At 37.7% G+C, this 19809-nt stretch overlaps 1 protein-coding gene across 1 annotated transcript; it reads right to left on the reverse strand.

The window, feature by feature from the left end:
• Positions 1 to 18870: 18870 nt before the first annotated feature.
• dctpp1 (dCTP pyrophosphatase 1) lies at positions 18871 to 19786 on the reverse strand. Its single transcript, XM_067441669.1, has one exon. It carries the CDS (start codon positions 19700 to 19702, stop codon positions 19211 to 19213), a length of 492 nt encoding a protein of 163 aa, XP_067297770.1. The 5' UTR covers positions 19703 to 19786; the 3' UTR covers positions 18871 to 19210.
• Between the last annotated feature and the right edge of the window lie 23 nt (positions 19787 to 19809).

Below are 19809 nucleotides of genomic sequence, written 5' to 3' on the forward strand. Positions count from 1 at the left end.
AACCCAAAATTCTTATCTCAAAAAATTTGCATATTTCATCCGACCAATAAAAGAAGTGTTTTTAATACAAAAAAAGTAAACCTTCAAATAATTATGTTCAGTTATGCACTCAATACTTGGTCGGGAATCCTTTTCCAGAAATGACTGCTTCAATGCGGCGTGGTGTGGAGGCAATCAGCCTGTGGTACTGCTGAGGTGTTATGGAGGCCCAGGATGCTTCGATAGCGGCCTTAAGCTCATCCAGAGTGTTGGGTCTTGCGTCTCTCAACTTTCTCTTCACAATATCCCACAGATTCTCTATGGGGTTCAGGTCAGGAGAGTTGGCAGGCCAATTGAGCACAGTAATACCATGGTCAATAAACCATTTACCAGTGGTTTTGGCACTGTGAGCAGGTGTCAGGTCGTGCTGAAAAATAAAATCTTCATCTCCATAAAGCTTTTCACCAGATGGAAACATGAAGTGCTCCAAAATCTCCTGATAGCTAGCTGCATTGACCCTGCCCTTGATAAAACACAGTGGACCAACACCAGCAGCTGACATGGCACCCCAGACCATCACTGACTGTGGGTACTTGACACAGGACTTCAGGCATTTTGGCATTTCCTTCTCCCCAGTCTTCCTCCAGACTCTGGCACCTTGATTTCCGAATGACATGCAAAATTTGCTTTCAACCAAAAAAAGTACTTTGGACCACTGAGCAACAATCCAGTGCTGCTTCTCTGTAGCCCAAAGTGGCTTGACCTGGGTGTTATGCCCTAGTATGGGTCATATTGTGGGGGTTTGGTTGTCCTTTGTTTCTTTTCTCGTAGGTTGGAGTTAGCGTGAGTGACATCCTGATCTCTGATGGTCTACACCTGTGCTAGAACTGATGCTGGCAATTATAAGCAGCTCCCTTTAGTGGGAGCGCATGCTCTCTCCCCTCGTGCCAGTTTGGTCGTTGTCGTCTTCATTATTATTCTGTTGTCGTTTGGTCCTGTCTGTTACTTTATTAATCTTACTTTAATTTAGCAACGTGTCATCTCCTTCTTTGTCGCGGCTTGTGAGCCGGCCGTGACACCAGGGAATGCGGCACCTGTAGCCCATTTCCTGCACACGCCTGTGCACGGTGGCTCTGGATGTTTCTACTCCAGACTCAGTCCACTGCTTCCGCAGGTCCCCCAAGGTCTGGAATCGGTCCTTCTCCACAATCTTCCTCAGGGTCCAGTCACCTCTTCTCGTTGTGCAGCGTTTTTTTGTCACACTTTTTCCTTCCCACAGACTTCCCACTGAGGTGCCTTGATACAGCACTCTGGGAACAGCCTATTCGTTCAGAAATGTCTTTCTGTGTCTTACCCTCTCGCTTGAGGGTGTCAATGATGGCCTTCTGGACAGGGTCGGGTTGGCAGTCTTACCCATGATTGCGGTTTTGAGTAATGAACCAGGCTGGGAGTTTTTAAAAGCCTCAGGAATCTTTTGCAGGTGTTTAGAGTTAATTAGTTGATTCAGATGATTAGGTTAATAGCTCGTTTAGAGAACCTTTTCATGATATGCTAATTTTTTGAGGTAGGAATTTTGGGTTTTCATGAGCTGTATGCCAAAATCATCAGTGTTAAAACAATAAAAGACCTGAAACATTTCAGTTGTTGTGCAATGAATCTAAAATATATATGAAACTTTAATTTTTATCATTACATTATGGAAAATAATGAACTTTATCACAATGTGCTAATTTTTTTAGAAGGACCTGTATATGAGTTCAGTTTTTGGAGTTCAGTGATCTTTTATTTTTCACTAATGAGCACAGTAGCCTAAGGATTGTGTTGGGATCCAAATTTTGCAGCATGGATACTTTTGCGATTAGCTTAAAAGGCCTATATGCTAACGTGAAAAATGTCCGAAATGCCAAAAAAAAAAAAAAAAAAAAAAAAAAAATTGCACTTTATTGCTACTATTAATTGTGAGAATAAATCCCATGTTTATGCTGGTCAGTATTTGTGCGCTATATACATTTTACAATTGTTCTCTACTGTTCAGTTGTTAAACATGTCTATTTCTCAAAAAGCTACATTGTTTTATTCTTTGTTGAACTGCAGTCAAGCAGAATAATTATCTTTTATCTTTAAAATACGCCAATCTCTCTCTCTCTCTCTCTCTCTCTCTCTCTCTCTCTCTCTCTCTCTCTCTCTCTCTCTCTCTCTCTCTCTCTCTCTCTCAAAAAAAAAAATTTAAAAAAATAAATTGGGAAGTTTGGTGGACCAGTTTGATCATTTTCCACATGAATAGAGGGATGTGCTACCCCTAGTGGCACTCTGATTGTGTATTGCATTCTGGTGTGTTCTGCTACTGACATAGCCTAGTTGATACCTATTGTATAACTGTGCTGCCTATATACTTTGGTATTGATCACCTCAAGCATGTGAACTGCAGTGCTAGGGTGTATTTAATGTGAGGGTGTAAATTTTTCATCTGTATTCAGCTTTAGTCTCGAGTAGCATAAATTCTTGCCTTCAGGCCCTGCTACCTGAGTGTTCCGAGAATTTGCGCAATGCACACACTCAGCTGTGGACACAAATGCACACACACACACCACAGATACAAGATCCTTCAGTGCTGAAAAGTGTGGCGTAAGGAGGCCATCTGTTTTTGACAGCTGCATTTTTATGGTGATGATGACATTGTAGAGGTTGCCTCTCTGGAGCGACAGATTATTTAACACGCGCAACCTTAAAATTCTGCCCAAACCATTGGATCTTTGTGCCTCCACAAGAGAAATTAGCACAATCTTTTATTTAAAAGGGAAAACACACCATCTGTGATTCAGCTGCTTTGTTACTGATACAGTGCACTCTCACTGACAAGATTACAGTGCCATAGACAGCTGCAATAACAGGTTTTACCTCTCGGTTGATCTAATGTGAAACTCAAACTCAATTCATTTCAGTCATATATCACAAGCAAAATGTCACGTGTGAAAAATGCCCTCTGGTGGTAGCTTTCCAGAGAGCCATTGGTCTGTTCTGGTTGCTAGTACAGCTAGTCAATTGGAATCTCTTCCATAGCAACAGTCCTACATGGCAACAACTATCTTGAATACAAGATTGCCATTATGGTCTGCCGCCCTCTCAAGAGAGACGTTAGTTGGAGTCTTTCATCCTGACAGTGAAACTGCAGCAATAGATAAAATGCAGCTCTCTGTATATTACACATATTAAGTTCGGAAATTAGTTTTTGTTGTTGTTGTATTTTTCATTTAATTCATATCAAAAGCTGACACAATCATAATAATAATGATAATAATAAAATCTCATCAGAGATAAGATATGGAAAGCAATGTAGTCAATATAAAAGTAAGAAATAATAAATAAACAGTAAAATCTGCCAATGACATATAAAGTGTGTTCATAACAAAGGAAAGGAAAAATTATTATAAAAATAATTGTCAAGTTCTTAGAAATGGGCTCTTTGTATTCATATTGTTTTCATTTGGTTTTGAAAAACGTTCATATCATTTTAAAGAAAAGTTAAATCAGGTAAATATGTGTATAGCTTATAGCTTAATCATTAAAAAATAAGTTGTTCCAAACCTGTATTATCTTCTTTATCTGCTAAACAGAAAAGAAGATATTTTGAATAATATGGGTAACCAAACCTTATTGACTTCCATAGTATGGGGGTGGGACATCACCTTTTTTCAACCCACATTCTTCTAAATATTTTCCTTTGTTCAGAAGAAGAGATAAATTAACAACTTTAGGGTGAGTAAATTATGACAGAATTTTCCTTTTGAGGGTACTGTCCCTTTAGGTTTCAACCATAGTTTGCTTTCAGTTTTTGCAGGAAATAAGTGATGGAATCTGAGTTTCGTGTGCACTCATCCATACTCTGGTCCACTTATACAGAGGCTGGAGTCATCGGACCGATTATTCAAAATGTGCTGATGTTATTGCTGTGGGAATGTGTGGCACTTTAGTGTCATTGTGAGAAAATTTAGTAACTGCTGCTCTTTCCCCATGCAGTGCTGTTCCATCTCCACAGTACAGCACTTTGATTTGTCTGTCTCAATGTTACAAAGTGCACTCCTGTCTTTCATTTTTTTTATCCTGTGGGAAAAGGTTCTTCTATTGGATCTATACAGACGACACCCCAGAACAACAGATTCAGATCTGCACAGGGATTAGTCGTTTCTGAAGAGAGGCATGGACCTGAATATAATAAGCCAATAGCTGACTTGAATATTCAAAATATCTATTAAGAGAATTAAAGTTTGAGGTTCAAACTAGGGTCAAGTGTAGCTTTTCAGTCAGATTATAGCTGCCTGCTTTCATGTAAAATACAACCCATTAAGCATGTGCAAATGGTTTAATACAAAATAAGTTAACTTTATATCTTCAGACATTTTGCTTACTATAAGTAACTTTGCAACTACATTTCAACTACCAGTCATTAGAGCTTAAGTAGAATGTCTACTTATATCAGGGCAGTGGTGGCCTAATGGTTAGAGAGTCAGACTGGTAACCTGGCAATGGAAGGTTACAAGTTAAATTCTCAGTATCCAGCAGTAAGGGGCTGAGGTGCCCTTGAGCAAGGCTCAAATCCCCAATCGCTCCCCAGGCAGCGCAGCAAATTGGTTGCCCACTGCTCCGTGTGTGTGTGTCCACGGCTTGCAGTGTGTGTTCACTACTCACTTCTCCTAATGTGGGTGCAATAACTTGGATGGGTTAAATGCAAATGAAAAACTCTGAGGATTAGGTTAATTGGCCTTGATGTCATGTCAACTTTATTTTGATGCTAACCCAACAGACATTCTACTGATATAAGTAAATTTGCAAGTAGCCTAGATGTCAACTTACTGTAACCCTATAACCTTACCTTAAAGGGTTAGTTCACCCAAAAATGTATTTATTAATAATTTAATAATTTCATTAATTACTCACTCTCATGTCGTTTGACACCTGTAACACCTTCGTTCATCTTCAGAACACAAATGAAGATATTTTTGTTTGAAAGCTGATGGCTGAGAAAGGCTTCAGAAAGGCCTCCATTGGCACATACATTTCCACTCACCCACTCACAAGACCCATAAAGGCACTAAATGTAACATTACAAAGTCCATCTCACTACAGCGGCTGTACAATAATTTGACCAAGCGATGAGAATAGTTTTAGTGCAAAGTTTTATTGTCTTCCGTGGTCTCGGACGTGAACTCACCTAGCTGGAACTCTCGCGATAGCAGCGCTCCTCCTCTTCCGGGTCATGTATTGAACGGTGGAGCTGCGTCATATTCTCGCGCATGCGTCGAGTTCACGTCAACAACTTAGTGGATAAAGTCATTATTTGGATTTTTGTGCACACAATAACTATTTCCGTTGCATTGTAAAATTATTGTACAGCCACTGTAGTGACATGGACTTTGTAATGTCGTCTTTAGTGCCTTTATGGGTCTTGTGAGTGGGTAAGTGGAAATGTATATGCCAATGGAGGCCTTTCTGTAGCATTTCTCACCCATCAGCTTTCAACAAAAATATCTTCATTTGTGTTCCGAAGATGAACAAAGGTGTTACGGGTGTCCAACGACATGAGGGTGAGTAATTAATTAAATAATTTTCATTTTTGGGTGAACTAAACCTTTAACTCTACCCTAACCTAACAGTCTATTCTAATGAGAATGACATTACAAATTAATGAGAGTTACACTGTGAAGAAAAAAAAAATGAATGTCTCCAATTGAATATTTTCTAGTGACTGATCACATAAAAAAAAAAAATTCAGTTGGCCAAATTGAATTTCTGAGAATCGATGCAACTTAATTCACAGAAATTCAATTTGGCCAACTAAAATTTTTAGATGTGATCAGTCACTAGAAAATGTTTCAATTGGAGACCTACATTTTTTTTTAGTGTTTAGTTACTTTAGTGTTCTTTCTACATTCGAGGCCAGGCTTCTTCTTTTACAGTTGCCTATTCACTTTAAAGGGATAGTTCACACAAAAATTAATTCTTTCAAACAAATACAATCAAGGTTTTAATTAAAAAAATGTCCTGGCTCTAATGGAAGTGACTGGCTGTTTCTGTTTTGAAGTCCATAAAAGTGCATCTATAAAAGTGCATGCGGCTCCAGGGGGTTAATAAAGGCCTTATGAAGCGAAGAGTTTGTGTAAGCAATAACTATCGTACGTGTGTTCACGAGAGACATTTCCAGTGTATGACGCAGGGCGCTCCAGTGAGAATATACTAGTTCTCGTGAGAACCAAGTTTTGTTTTGCTCTATCCTCTGTGCTTCCGTCTCTGGAAAATACACTACGCCTGCGTCCTACATCATACGCTGGAACACCAGTCTCTTGTGAATGCGCGCACAAAGTTAGAGCTAGGACATTTTTTATATAACTCCAACTGTATTAGTCTGAAAGAAGAATGTCATACACCTATAACTTGAGGGGGAGTAAATAATGGGCTAATTTTAGTTTTTGGGTAAAATATTTAAGGTTTGATGTTTTTGAAGATGATTTTCTAGCACTATTGTAACACTGACATTTTGGTGAAAATCTCTCCAGTGGTGATCTGAATTAAAGTGTCAGGGTTCTACTTTGGCAGCTTTGTCTGTTTTGTCTTTGTTTAATGTTTCTATGTTTGTGTTATTTCTTTGTACATGGATCTGTCTCTCTTTGTGTTTGTGTGTTCCTCTTGTCCTGCCTCCTTGTTTGCTGTTACCACGCCCCCTTGTTTAGTCTGTTTTAGTCCTCGGTTAGCTAATTGTGCTCACCTGTTCCTCGTGTGCTCTGGTCCCTTTATATTGTGCTACCTTCCCTCATGTCTTTGCTGGTTCATTGCGTTTGTGTGCGTTTGCTTGTGCATACATGTCTCTAGTACAGAGGTGGAAAGAGTAACAAAAGATTCTACTCAAGTAAAAGTACTGTTACTTCAATGAAATTTTACTTAAGTACAAGTAAAATTACTGGTCTAAAAATGTACTCAAGTAAAAGTAAAAAGTAGCTCATTTAAAATGTACTCAGAGTAAAAGTTACTTAGTTACTTTTTTAACAGTGGGGGTGGGGGACTCTCCCCTGTAGGGTTGTGATAGGATGAGATTTTCGCGATATGACAACTGTCTCAGAAAACATCAATTAAACATTTACTGTACCTATTATTAAATGATGGTTATTATCACTTGTTAAAATGATGTTAAATGAATGAAGAAGATTGGTCTTTTTTATTTGGTTGAACAAATGCTTTATTATAACAAACTTAAAACCATTTGTTTATTTTGTTTATCAAAATTTCAATAAAACATGTCTAATAAACTAAATTCAATAAATTACTATGAATTAGATTAACAACTTATTTTTATCATTAATTTGTAAAAATGTTTAAGAATAATAGAGTCCATATGTAGTAGACGGAGCAGCTCATTCACAGAGAGAGAACAAGCAGATCATATATTCATATAGCAATGTTTTGTGCTTTAATGTTCACAGACCATGTCGCGATTTGATTTATTTCTAAGGCCTACAGCTCTACATTCGAGTTTTTCGTTCATCCACCAGTTTGCGTGTATTACACCAATTCTACGTTATAAGTTAATGTTCATGACTGGATTCCGGGATTCCCTCTGTGTCACAGAAATCAATCAGCCTAAGTTATAAACATACCTTTATCTGCACAGAGGGATGTGTGCCCGAACATGTTCTATGTGTTTCTTCCTTTGCATCCACATTTTGTGCACATTTGATATCCTCCAGGACAACACCACATTATTTTTTTTCTATATCCAAAGTATTTCCATACTAGCCAGGAGTTCACGACGGCGTTTTGCTTTCACCTGGGTCTGCGTCACTGACGTCTGTCTTGTTCATCTCCATCTGATATTTGCGCGCTTGTTCTCTCCCACGCCCCGCGCCCTCTATTCAATATTAGTCATTTCTGGATCTCGGTTTTTTTCCTTCCCTCTTTGCATTAATGATTTATTTTTACTCAGTAACGGATGTGGTTTAAAATGTAGCGAAGTACAATACTTTAATCAAAATGTACTTAAGTAAAAGTAAAATTACAGATTTTTAAAACTACTTAAAAAAGTAGAAGTACACAGAAAAACTACTCAATTACAGTAACGCGAGTAAATGTAATTCGTTACTTTCCACCTCTGCTCTAGTAGTGATGCAAACTCAGATTAATTTCCACAAACCAGTTCTTCTCGGACAGTTCGGCTCAATGACCCGGTTCAAAAAGCCGATTCATAGGTTCCTGACCTCATCATGCAATGATGTCACTATGCATGTTTCATGCTTTTTAATACATTTCTCTGTGTCATGTTATATAAAGGGAACATTCAAATAAAGTAATCTGTATAAATGCATACTGAAATAATCAAGTAGTTATTTGCGTGAGTGCTTTTTCTGATTATTGCCTTTATTTAGTTATTCACTTGTGGTCAGTTAATTAATTTATCCTTTGCGTCGGATTCAACTGAAAATTGCGCAACAGTACATATTACAGGCACTGATCACCAAACGTGGATCTAAAGTAGCTATAGAAAGAATAAAAGTCTTATAAACTTATACATTTTGCTTTACAATAATCTGCATGCATAATAAATTACATTAAAATGTCTGGTTTTTGCATGTTTTAATAAAATGTTATTTAATAACAGTAGTCATCATAATAAGCATTTTCCAGTAGTCTAAGTGCCTCAGACTTGCGTCGTCAAATCAATCAGCCTCACCTCGGAAATCCTCTGCAAACTTCGACAGATTTTTGAACCGCCTCAATTGGTTCTTTTTCAGTCGGACATGCTACTTCGGCTTTTGCGTCTTGCATCATCAACACAGAACTACAGTTCGATTCAGTTCGATTGTGAACCGGCTCGACCGGTTACTTGCAGAGAACCGGCTCAAAAGAACGATTCGTTCAAGAACTTCACTAGTCTCTAACTCCTTGTCTAGCCTGTTCTAGATTTAGTGTCTCTTATTTTTCTAGCTTTTGGTTTATTTTCATTTTTTTCCTTTGTTCCTGTATTTTTAGTATAGTTTAGTTTCTGACTTTATTTTTCTCTTTTTCTCCAGGTTTTATTTTGGTATTTCTCCATAGCCTTATTGTTCAGTTTTTGTGTTTTGGATAGCTTACCTTTTATATTATTTCTCTCCAGTTTTCCCCTTTTATTTTTAGTTTAGTCATTTAATAGAGATTGGTTTTGCTTTATTTTTCCTCGTGTTCTAGCTCTGGTTATTATTTAAGTTTTGTTTCCTTTAGTCATAGTTGTTAGTTTATCCGTTATTTCTTGTTGTCTAGTGTCTTGTCGTGTGTGTGTGTGTGTGTGTGCCAGCTGTTGGTTCCTGTCCTCAGCTTTCCCTGGCCACTGTCTCCATTGACTGACAACCAAGACTGGAGCGGATTCTGTGGGAGAGCATCTAGCCTCAGGTTCCTGGTGTTTCTGCCTGGATTGTTCCACCATCGCCCTGCCTGGTGTTGCCTCCCAAGCTGTCCTTATCCATCATCTCCCGAACTAGACTCAGTGGTCTTTCCCCCCTGCCTGTCGTCATGGTGTCTGTCCCCTGCCCTACTGTTTGGACTGTCACTATCCACTACCCTTGTTGAACTGTCTCATTAATAAAGTGCCCTTTATTGTTCAGTCTGCATCTGGGTCCTCCATTTCAGAATACCTGACATAAAAAAGTCTGATCATTTAAATCACTGTGTATTTTGTGGCTGCTCAAGCATCTATTTGAATGAGAGATTCAGGGAAATTGGGAGAATGAAAGAGTGGAATAGTTTGAAGGAATGAAAGGTCTGCTGTAAGGGGCAGGGGAGTTCGTGTTTTCATCCCCTTTGTCTCATTTAATTGGACAAAAGAAGACTTGATGACATGGCTCAAAATGTCCTATCAGAAGAAAGCAGTTATAGGTGTGGATTTGGATAAATCTCCAAACACTAGGCCTTACATCTCCAAATGTAGTTTTTTTAAAAGCAAGATTTCACCAAATTTAGCTTTGAGACTGATGATGGCTTTCAAGCTAGACAAGAGAGAAAACATGTTGGAAACATGTATGAAATCAAATAATGATAAAGGTGGTGGGTCTTCCATACAAACACTCAGGTCTGAGGGAAAAACAGATGTTGGGAAAATCACTGTCTGGTTACTAAAGTCAGAGTGGCATGAGAAATCACTGAGCAAGGGGAAAAGCAGCAGTAAGGCATCCCCTATGGTGCAGGACGCTGACAGCTCACTCTGCCCCCCACTATAGCGAGAGAGAGAGAGAGAGAGAGAGAGAGAGAGAGAGAGAGAGAGAGAGAGAGAGAGAGAGCGAGAGAGAGAGAGAGAGAGAGAGAGAGAGAGAGAGAGAGAGAGAGAGAGAGAGAGACTACACAATATAGATCAACAATGTCAGGGAGATGCAATCTGTTTGTATCATCTTGCATTGGCTGAGTTTGGAGGATGGGAAGGGAAATTTATATTTTCTTAATTTATTTGTCTTATCTTCATACAATTAGACCTAGACCTTTATTTAGGCCTATGTATTCCCTTAAATCCATTTTAAACCTTTAATTATTAAATTCCTTTATATTAACTTATTATTAGCATTATTGTTTATTTTTTTACAATAACTATTGTGATTTAACTTTGCTTTGAAGTAGCCTAGATTATATAGCTTCGTTTTAACCCCCTATATACAATGACACTAATAGGCTAATCATTCATTTCTGATTGGAATGTAAAATCAGTTCATATTTTGAATTGAATAACCAGACACAAACCTGTAGCCTACATGTGGTCGCGTTTGTTCCCATATTTTTGATCACAGTGCTTCAACAATTACAAACTTTCTAATCCAAATTTGGAGAAGTAGGCCTATGCATGCAATTCACGCATGTTTACTTCATATTTTTTTTTAGATAGTACCATCATTTCTTAAAGCTACACTGTGTGATATTTTCCCCCATCTAGTGGTGAAACGGTATATGACCATCCAGTGTATAATAGTTTCTGTTCCTCTTAATTTCGATGTCGTTTCAACTCCTACGGTGGCCGATTTAGTCATGGCTTCCAGTTCGACCTCTTGGTGAGTGTTGCAAGTGATGAGGTTACTTTTGAAAACTATTATAATTTGCAGTTATTTAATTTAGCAAATGATCTATGATCAAATTAATATATGTAAAATGAATAATAGTTTTACGTTTTCGTTATTTTTTACCATTTCATTGCTAACATCAGCTATCAGGTTCCCAGACGAATGCAAGCTATTCTTAGTAAAGGAACATTTTCTTTATCAGTGCTATCGTTATTCTTTATATTATATGACATCACTAGCGTAAGGCAAACAAATTATAATACAATTCAAATATTAATCTCATGTTATCCGTCATAGAACACTGATTTATGTTATAAGGTAAACAACACTTTTTCATCATTGACGCGAGGAAAACTATCCTAGACGTCGTTCTAGTGTTATGCACAGCACACCATGATATAATTAGCCAAGCAACAATAAAAGGCTGAATTAATATTACCTGTCGAGAAGAAAGCAGGAAACGTCGGCGTTCTTTTTAAAATCGTTGCTCCTCATGAGCTCTTTCCATCTTGGAAAGGCCACTCCAATATTTATTTTGTGTTGTTGATTTGCCCGTTGCGTTGCCGTCTTAATTCCCTTTTCCGCTTCCTTGGCGACTCTGATACATATCCCGCAATGTTACTAGGTCCCCGACTCGGGTCGAATTCGGTAATCAATTCCGGGACGTGGTTGCTTTCACACAGAAGGCGACCCGGCAATGTTCCGGGAATATTGCGGGTCCGACGTGCATTTAGAAAGGGGCTTAAGAGTGATCCTCCATCATCATATAGCAGCCTCAAGCAATCCTCCTCTTCACATGCGACACGGTGCCATCGAGTGTAAAAACGCGAAAAGCGAAGCTTGAATTTACGGGTATGTCCCTCTTTGGCAAATGTACTTTTAAGATGGAGGAGCAACATGGCGACCGCCATCCGAACCCCTAACACTTATGCATTTTCAATGGTATATTATAAAATTACGAGAATGCATTATTACTTGAAAGAAGTAAATATACATTAATGAGCACATATATTTTTGAAATAACTAAGTGATTTTAGCTAAGAATAAACTAAAAAAGTTACACAGTGTAGCTTTAATGACTCACAAGATGAATCTTTTGGCGATCACCATATTGTACGATAATAATTCTTACCTACGAACTCCTGCGTTCTGTCTCATTATTATGCGTCCGTTATAATATCTGCATACGGTCACAATAGATTGAGTTTTAAACAGAACATTTTTATTAATCTCATACTGTCAATCTGAAATAGATTAATGGTGCGCCCTGACTTTCTGAAAGCGTGGATTGAGGCGCGTGAAACAGGAGACGCATGCAGTACAGGGTTGCCAACTCTCACGCATCTGGCGTGATACTCACGCTTTCAGGCTCTGTCTCACGCTCTCACTCCGCCCAACTCAATCTCACGCCAAATTGCCAAACCTGCTTTTGATATTAAACAAAGCTATAAGCTTTAATTTTTTTAAATGTGTTTTCATGAAATTCAAACAATAAATAGCGTTTTGGCGCTAATGTGGCACAATGTTAAAGCCAGAGGCGTTGAAAAGCGGAGTTGCATGCTCTCTTCTCCCTTCGGTGCGCGCTAGTCACGTGGCCCATGAGCGCTCAATATTTCTAGCGCCGTGCCAATGAATTTAAATGGCTTAAGCGGATACACAACAGTTTCACCATATAGATGTTTGCTGCAAGTTTTGGTAAACAGTACAGCATAGTGTTAGTGTTTATTGATTATTAAGTCAGCCATATTTACAGGATCGTTTTATTATGGAGAGTGATAGAGATTCAACATTGTTAACATTAATGTTATTCTTGTATTTAGCCCTCAGGTATTCCTTACTAATAGGTCACACTCATACTCATTAAATTATATTTATTGAATATTTTGAGGAGATCTTTTGGTACTAAATACTATTTGTCCAACAATTATTGTCAATAAATGACCACTTAAAATATTTTTCTTCTAATATTTGTATTTCTTCTAAAATTTATATTACAATTAGTGTAGTAATTAATATTAAAATAGAGAATTCCAATTCAAAGAGGCAAATTAGAGTCATTTTGTGGCTCAAAAATATTAATGTTTATTTGTAATGCCATTAGGTGCCTTATGGCTCTTTAATAAATATACATGTATCTAATCTAGTTGCTCAAAAATATATTGCAGTCTTTGCATTCTAATAAATATTTAGATATGATGATCAAACACTAGATTTCTTTAAATGTGAAATTTCAAAACTTAAATAACTTGCATCCTAATCTTTTTAATGAACGATACTTATATAAGCAGTCACAAGTGAATATTAAGGAATGGCACACATAATTTGACCCAAGAAATGTTTAAACAAGTGCCAAAACAAACATATTATTATGTACAGTATATATACTAGATATAAACTGATACTGAATCAAGATCAAAAGCATTACCCCCCCCCCCCCCCCCCCCCCCCCCCGGCCCCCCAAAAAATCTCACTCCAACCTGAACTTAAAAGTTGGCAACCCTGGCAGTAGATAGCCTACACACAGAAAAATAGGGTGTCAAAATTGTACCTTTAGGGGTACAACAGCTTGTCGCTGGGGCATTACCCTTAAAAGAACAACGTTGTACCATTTTTACCACAAAAAGGTTCATAGTAGTACCTTAAGGTACGCAATTGAACTCAAAGGTACTAATATGCACCTTTTAGGAGTAAAACAGGTACAAAGATGTCCTTTTAAGGGTACTGCCCCAGCGACAAGCTAAAGGTACAATTTTGACACCATATTTTTCTGTGTGTACAATGTTTTCGTGTAAAACTAAAGACACAAACATTTCCAAAATATATATTATGGTACTCAAACTAAACACACTATATTTATTTGCCACAGTAGGCTATCAGACACGTTCATAGTGTATATTTCCTGAAGCTGCTTTCCCTGAGCACTGCAGTGTTAATGCATCATACTAATCTGACACTTAGCTCAGGAGACAAAACACTCTACTAATGAGCTGATGAATTGAATAAGGTGTTCGGAATTTAACTTAGCTAATTAGAGGTGTATAGGCTACCATCAGAATAACAAACATTACAGGATAACCATTCAGATATTGTTGTTTAATTCTCTGAATAACATAAAGTGATCCTTTTAATAGGTACACCGTAAATAAATAAAGTAATAAAACACAGTAATTCCCCCTTCGGATTTTATAAAGGGTGATTGCCACATGATGGGACTACAGAGGTTTCATGGGTATTATACATCAGTGAACAGGAACTCATATCCCAAATCCATTTCAAAACTGATATGGGTCACACAACGACAAATAAAGCTGAAAAAAATCTGTTTTTATCTTTTCAAAATTGATGTAGATTGTGAGCTAATGCATTATTGAAACGTATTTATGCATACCAGGAACAATGTGTTTAAACAAGTTTCAAGCATTTCAAGTTTCAATTCATTTTTGAACAACTATATATATATATATATATATATATATATATATATATATATATATATAGTCTTGTTCAAAATAATAGCAGCACAATGTGACTAACCAGAATAATCAAGGTTTTTAGTATATTTTTTATTGCTACGTGGCAAACAAGTTACCAGTAGGTTCAGTAGATTCTCAGAAAACAAATGAGACCCAGCATTCATGATATGCACGCTCTTAAGGCTGTGCAATTGGGCAATTAGTTGAATTAGTTGAAAGGGGTGTGTTCAAAAAAATAGCAGTGTGGCATTCAATCACTGAGGTCATCAATTTTGTGAAGAAACAGGTGTGAATCAGGTGGCCCCTATTTAAGGATGAAGCCAACACTTGTTGAACATGCATTTGAAAGCTGAGGAAAATGGCTCGTTCAAGACATTGTTCAGAAGAACAGCGTACTTTGATTAAAAAGTTGATTAGAGAGGGGAAAACCTATAAAGAGGTGCAAAAAATGATAGGCTGTTCAGCTAAAATGATCTCCAATGCCTTAAAATGGAGAGCAAAACCAGAGAGACGTGGAAGAAAACGGAAGACAACCATCAAAATGGATAGAAGAATAACCAGAATGGCAAAGGCTCAGCCAATGATCACCTCCAGGATGATCAAAGACAGTCTGGAGTTACCTGTAAGTACTGTGACAATTAGAAGACGTCTGTGTGAAGCTAATCTATTTTCAAGAATCCCCCGCAAAGTCCCTCTGTTAAAAAAAGGGCATGTGCAGAAGAGGTTACAATTTGCCAAAGAACACATCAACTGGCCTAAAGAGAAATGGAGGAACATTTTGTGGACTGATGAGAGTAAAATTGTTCTTTTTGGGTCCAAGGGCCACAGGCAGTTTGTGAGACGACCCCCAAACTCTGAATTCAAGCCACAGTACACAGTGAAGACAGTGAAGCATGGAGGTGCTAGCATCATGATATGGGCATGTTTCTCCTACTATGGTGTTGGGCCTATTTATCGCATACCAGGGATCATGGATCAGTTTGCATATGTTAAAATACTTGAAGAGGTCATGTTGCCCTATGCTGAAGAGGACATGCCCTTGAAACGGTTGTTTCAACAAGACAATGACCCAAAACACACTAGTAAACGGGCAAAGTCTTGGTTCCAAACCAACAAAATTAATGTTATGGAGTGGCCAGCCCAATCTCCAGACCTTAATCCAATTGAGAACTTGTGGGGTGATATCAAAAATGCTGTTTCTGAAGCAAAACCTAGAAATGTGAATGAATTGTGGAATGTTGTTAAAGAATCATGGAGTGGAATAACAGCTGAGAGGTGCCACAAGTTGGTTGACTCCATGCCACACAGATGTCAAGCAGTTTTAAAAAACTGTGGTCATACAACTAAATATTAGTTTAGTGATTCACAGGATTGCTAAATCCCAGAAAAAAAAAAATGTTTGTACAAAATAGTTTTGAGTTTGTACAGTCAAAGGTAGACACTGCTATTTTTTTTAACACACCCCTTTCAACTAATTGCCCAATTGCACAGCCTTAAGAACGTGCATATCATGAATGCTGGGTCTCATTTGTTTTCTGACAATCTACTGAACGTTGTTTGCCACGTAGCAATAAAAAATATACTAAAAACCTTGATTATTCTGGTTAGTCACATTGTACTGCTATTATTTTGAACAAGACTGTGTATATATATATATATATATATATATATATATATATATATATATATATATATATACTACCGGTATATATGGCAGATCACATTATCCTGCTGAAAGATGCCACAGCCACCAGGGAATACGGTTTCCATGAAAGGGTATTGTCTGCAACAATGCTTAGGTACGTGGTACGTGTCATAGTAACATCCACATGGATGGCAGTTTCCAAGCAGAACATTGTCCAAAGCATCACACTGCCTCGTTGACTTCCCTTCTTCCCATGTGTTCCCCAGGTAAGTGACACACACCCAGCCATCCATGTGATGTAAAAGAAAACGTACAATAAGAAACTGTTGAGAAAAACAGTGTGAAATCATTTTCAGTGTATCCCTGTTCGGTATAACTAAATAAGATTCATCACTTCTCTTTTATTTTGTAAGATATGCTTCCTTTGCTGGATCATTTTTGAATGTGCTCTATAAAGTTTTCTGTCCTACTTTATATATTAAGTGTTTTTAACTATTACTAACTTTTAAATAAATAATTTAAATACATTGCAGTTATTGTCTACATACATGTTTTACATTGTACTTTTATACAAAAAAAAATGAATGCCTGCATATTACATAATTAATTTATGTTGACCCTTCCCTTACCCATTACCAAAAAAATGTTTTAATAATCATGAAAATAATTGAAAGTGTAAAACATCTTTAACATTGTAGAAAAATAATTGTAAAAATATAATATTATTGACAATCTTATACATTTATTATTTATTTAGCTTAAATAATGTTTTTGTATTTTATATATTTATTCAGTTTCACCATCCATCTTTTTGGTTGCGTCACCACCTGACATTTGCAGCTAACTTTATATTGAACAGGTAATCTTGGCTGATTTAGCTTTTGCCTGCTAACAAGTTCATTCATATATATATATATATATATATATATATATATATATATATATATATATATATATATATATACTCCTGAACAAAATCTTAAGACCAGGGGTCTCATTGCAAGTTTTACACATTTGGCACTAGTGGATCATAACCGGGTTGTAAGTGCTGCTTCAAAATGCCAAAAGAAGAAACAGGAGCAAGAGACAAAAAATAGAAAGTAGGCAATTTATTGAAAACTGCATTTAAACTCAAACAGGCCGTTCATCAGCTGATCAAAAGTTTAAGACCATAGCCCAGAAATAAACGCACAACAGTAGGCCTACTAAAAGTGTCAAAAAAGGACTCAGTAGTGAGTAGCTCCACCATTCTTGTTGATCACTTCAAAAACTTGTTTCGGCATGCTTGATGTGACTGTTTCCAGGAGGCTGGTGGGAACGTTGCTCCATGTGGTGAAGATGGCTTCAAGAAGGGCATCCACGGTCTGGAACATGTCCCATGTTTGGTGCTCCCTTGCAAATTCTAAACGGGCAAGTTTGTGTCGTGGGAGGAGACGTGGCCTTTGAAGACGTTTTTTGTTCTTGAAGCCCTTCTCTAGCAGATGATGTCTTATGGTTATTGGGCTGCAGTCAGCATCAGTAAGGGCCTTAATTTGAGGATCGACCTGTGTCTTCCCGTCGGATTCTGCGGCTCAGTGCAGGTGAAATCTTTTTGGATCTACCACGTGCGTGCGTGTGTGTGTGTGTGTGTTAGTGTTATAAAATTGCATTCTTTATATTGCTTTTACCACCTGATATTGAAAGTATACCAACCTACACATAATTAAAATCCGCTAGCTATTTTTATCAGTATTTGAGAGACAGCTAGAAACCTTTTCTCTCTGCCCCAAGGATCCAGTGGGGTCATCTGGGCTCATCATCCTTAAAAATTCAAGATCCATGTTTGCTGTTGTGCCACCCTGCCACCCTGCCCCTGGCATTTGAATATACAAATTGCCAGACAAACATTTCCAATTATCACAACAGTATTAATACTACATCTATATTTTTTAATGTTTACAGAAAAGGTTTCAAACGTAAAACATATTTTTTTATTTCTTTAATTTCTGTTTATTTGTTCGGTCAGTTCCACCACCTGAAATTGTGGGGGTTTAAGATAACAAAACATAAAATATTTGGAATTTGAATGTACTGAATATGAATTCAAACTAAATAGGCTTCAGAATAAAGTGCCATGTCTTTATTCTTTCATGATTTTATCAAATTATTTTAAAAGGAAAAACACTTGGGCCAAAAAAAAAAAAAAAAAAGCACGTCATTGACCTTTATAATCATGCTCTTGCAAAGTATTCTAATTAAAAAATGTTGCAGAAAGCTTAATGAGGGTGAAACGTTTATAAAAGTTGTGTTCATTTGTGATGACTAACAGACCAGTTTATTTTCTGCAATAATCCAAAAGCAATGAAAATATCCTTTTGTTCTTTGGTTGAGGGAAGCATGGTGAAACAAATTTTTTTAAATTGTAATGTGACTGAATGAATTACAGAGGTGCACTTCAATTCTGTCCCAGAAAGTTCGACTTCAGCCTTGATCAAACTCACTTGCCTTTAATTTTAGTAATCTTTACTATAAGACCTTGATTTGCCAGTTCAGGTGTTTGATCAAGTTTATAGTTTAACTCTGCAAGACAGTGGACCTTGAGGGCCAGAATCAGAGAACCATCACCTAAATGAGCTCTACATGGACAAGCACCTAATGTTTGTAAAATACTTAAGAGTCATCAGTAGAATTCAGTTTCGATGTTTCCATAATGAAAGATTGCACAGAGACCATGTGTCCTGCAAAACAGTTTACTGTGATGCAACAACTGGCAAAATATAAGCTTGGTAAAATAAAGACAGAAGAACTTTAAAACTAAGTTGATTACATGTGGAAGTGTGCAAACATGGTTTTTTACATACAGAGTTAAACATACAAAAGCTTAGCACAAAACTAAAATAGTCAAAAACAGGCGATGAAAATGAATAAAATCAGCAACTACGCGCCCAGTGGACATTTACAGTTTGGAACTGTTAAGGCACTCAACATCAGTTCCCTCGAATAAAATGTTCAACAATGACAGTCTTTGGTTACAGCACCAAATAACCCACATTTTTCAGTTTTCATTTCATATTTCAGTCCTTGTATTCCGTGTATTTCTTGGCTGATCCATGAACTTTGCTGGCCGGGTACTTGAGTCGATTGAGAGCCATTTTGCGCAGAACAGCTTGAGGTAAATCAACGTGGCATTTCTCGGCCAGTTCCACCAGATAGATCAATACGTCGCTGAGTTCCTGAGCCAGGTGTTCCCGCTCCGGCTCGGTCCAGCCTGGCAGACCTTCCACCACCTCCCCGCGCCACTGGAACAGCTCCGACACTTCCCCGACCTCTCCGACCAGCGCAAGCAGCAGGTTCCTCGGCTGGTGGAACTGGTTCCAGTTTCTCTCGTCAGTGAACTCAGCCTGCATGCGGCGGATATCTTCAAGTGTAGGTTCGGATGTGAAAGTGAACCGCTCGGCCTGATCGCGCTTGATTTCTCCATTCCCATTCATAGATGGGTGATGGCTGGAAGTTTCGCCGTTGTGTTCGGGCATTTTGGATGCGGTCCCGTTTTGTTGAAGTGCCATTGTAAATGAGACAAGTGAAAGGCGAGAACTGAAAATAGATAAGTGCTCAAAAATGAAAATTAAGGTGCAGGACCATGCGTGAATCTCCCGCCACCAACTGCCCTACA

The sequence above is a fragment of the Pseudorasbora parva genome, chromosome 4 (genome assembly GCF_024679245.1).
Source record: "Pseudorasbora parva isolate DD20220531a chromosome 4, ASM2467924v1, whole genome shotgun sequence".
NCBI classification, from domain to species: domain Eukaryota; kingdom Metazoa; phylum Chordata; class Actinopteri; order Cypriniformes; family Gobionidae; genus Pseudorasbora; species Pseudorasbora parva.

What these genes read in the sequence shown, in the direction of transcription:
- dctpp1 (XM_067441669.1), bottom strand. Translation starts at nt 19,702, where the DNA reads ATGGCACTTCAACAAAACGGGACCGCATCCAAAATGCCCGAACACAAC.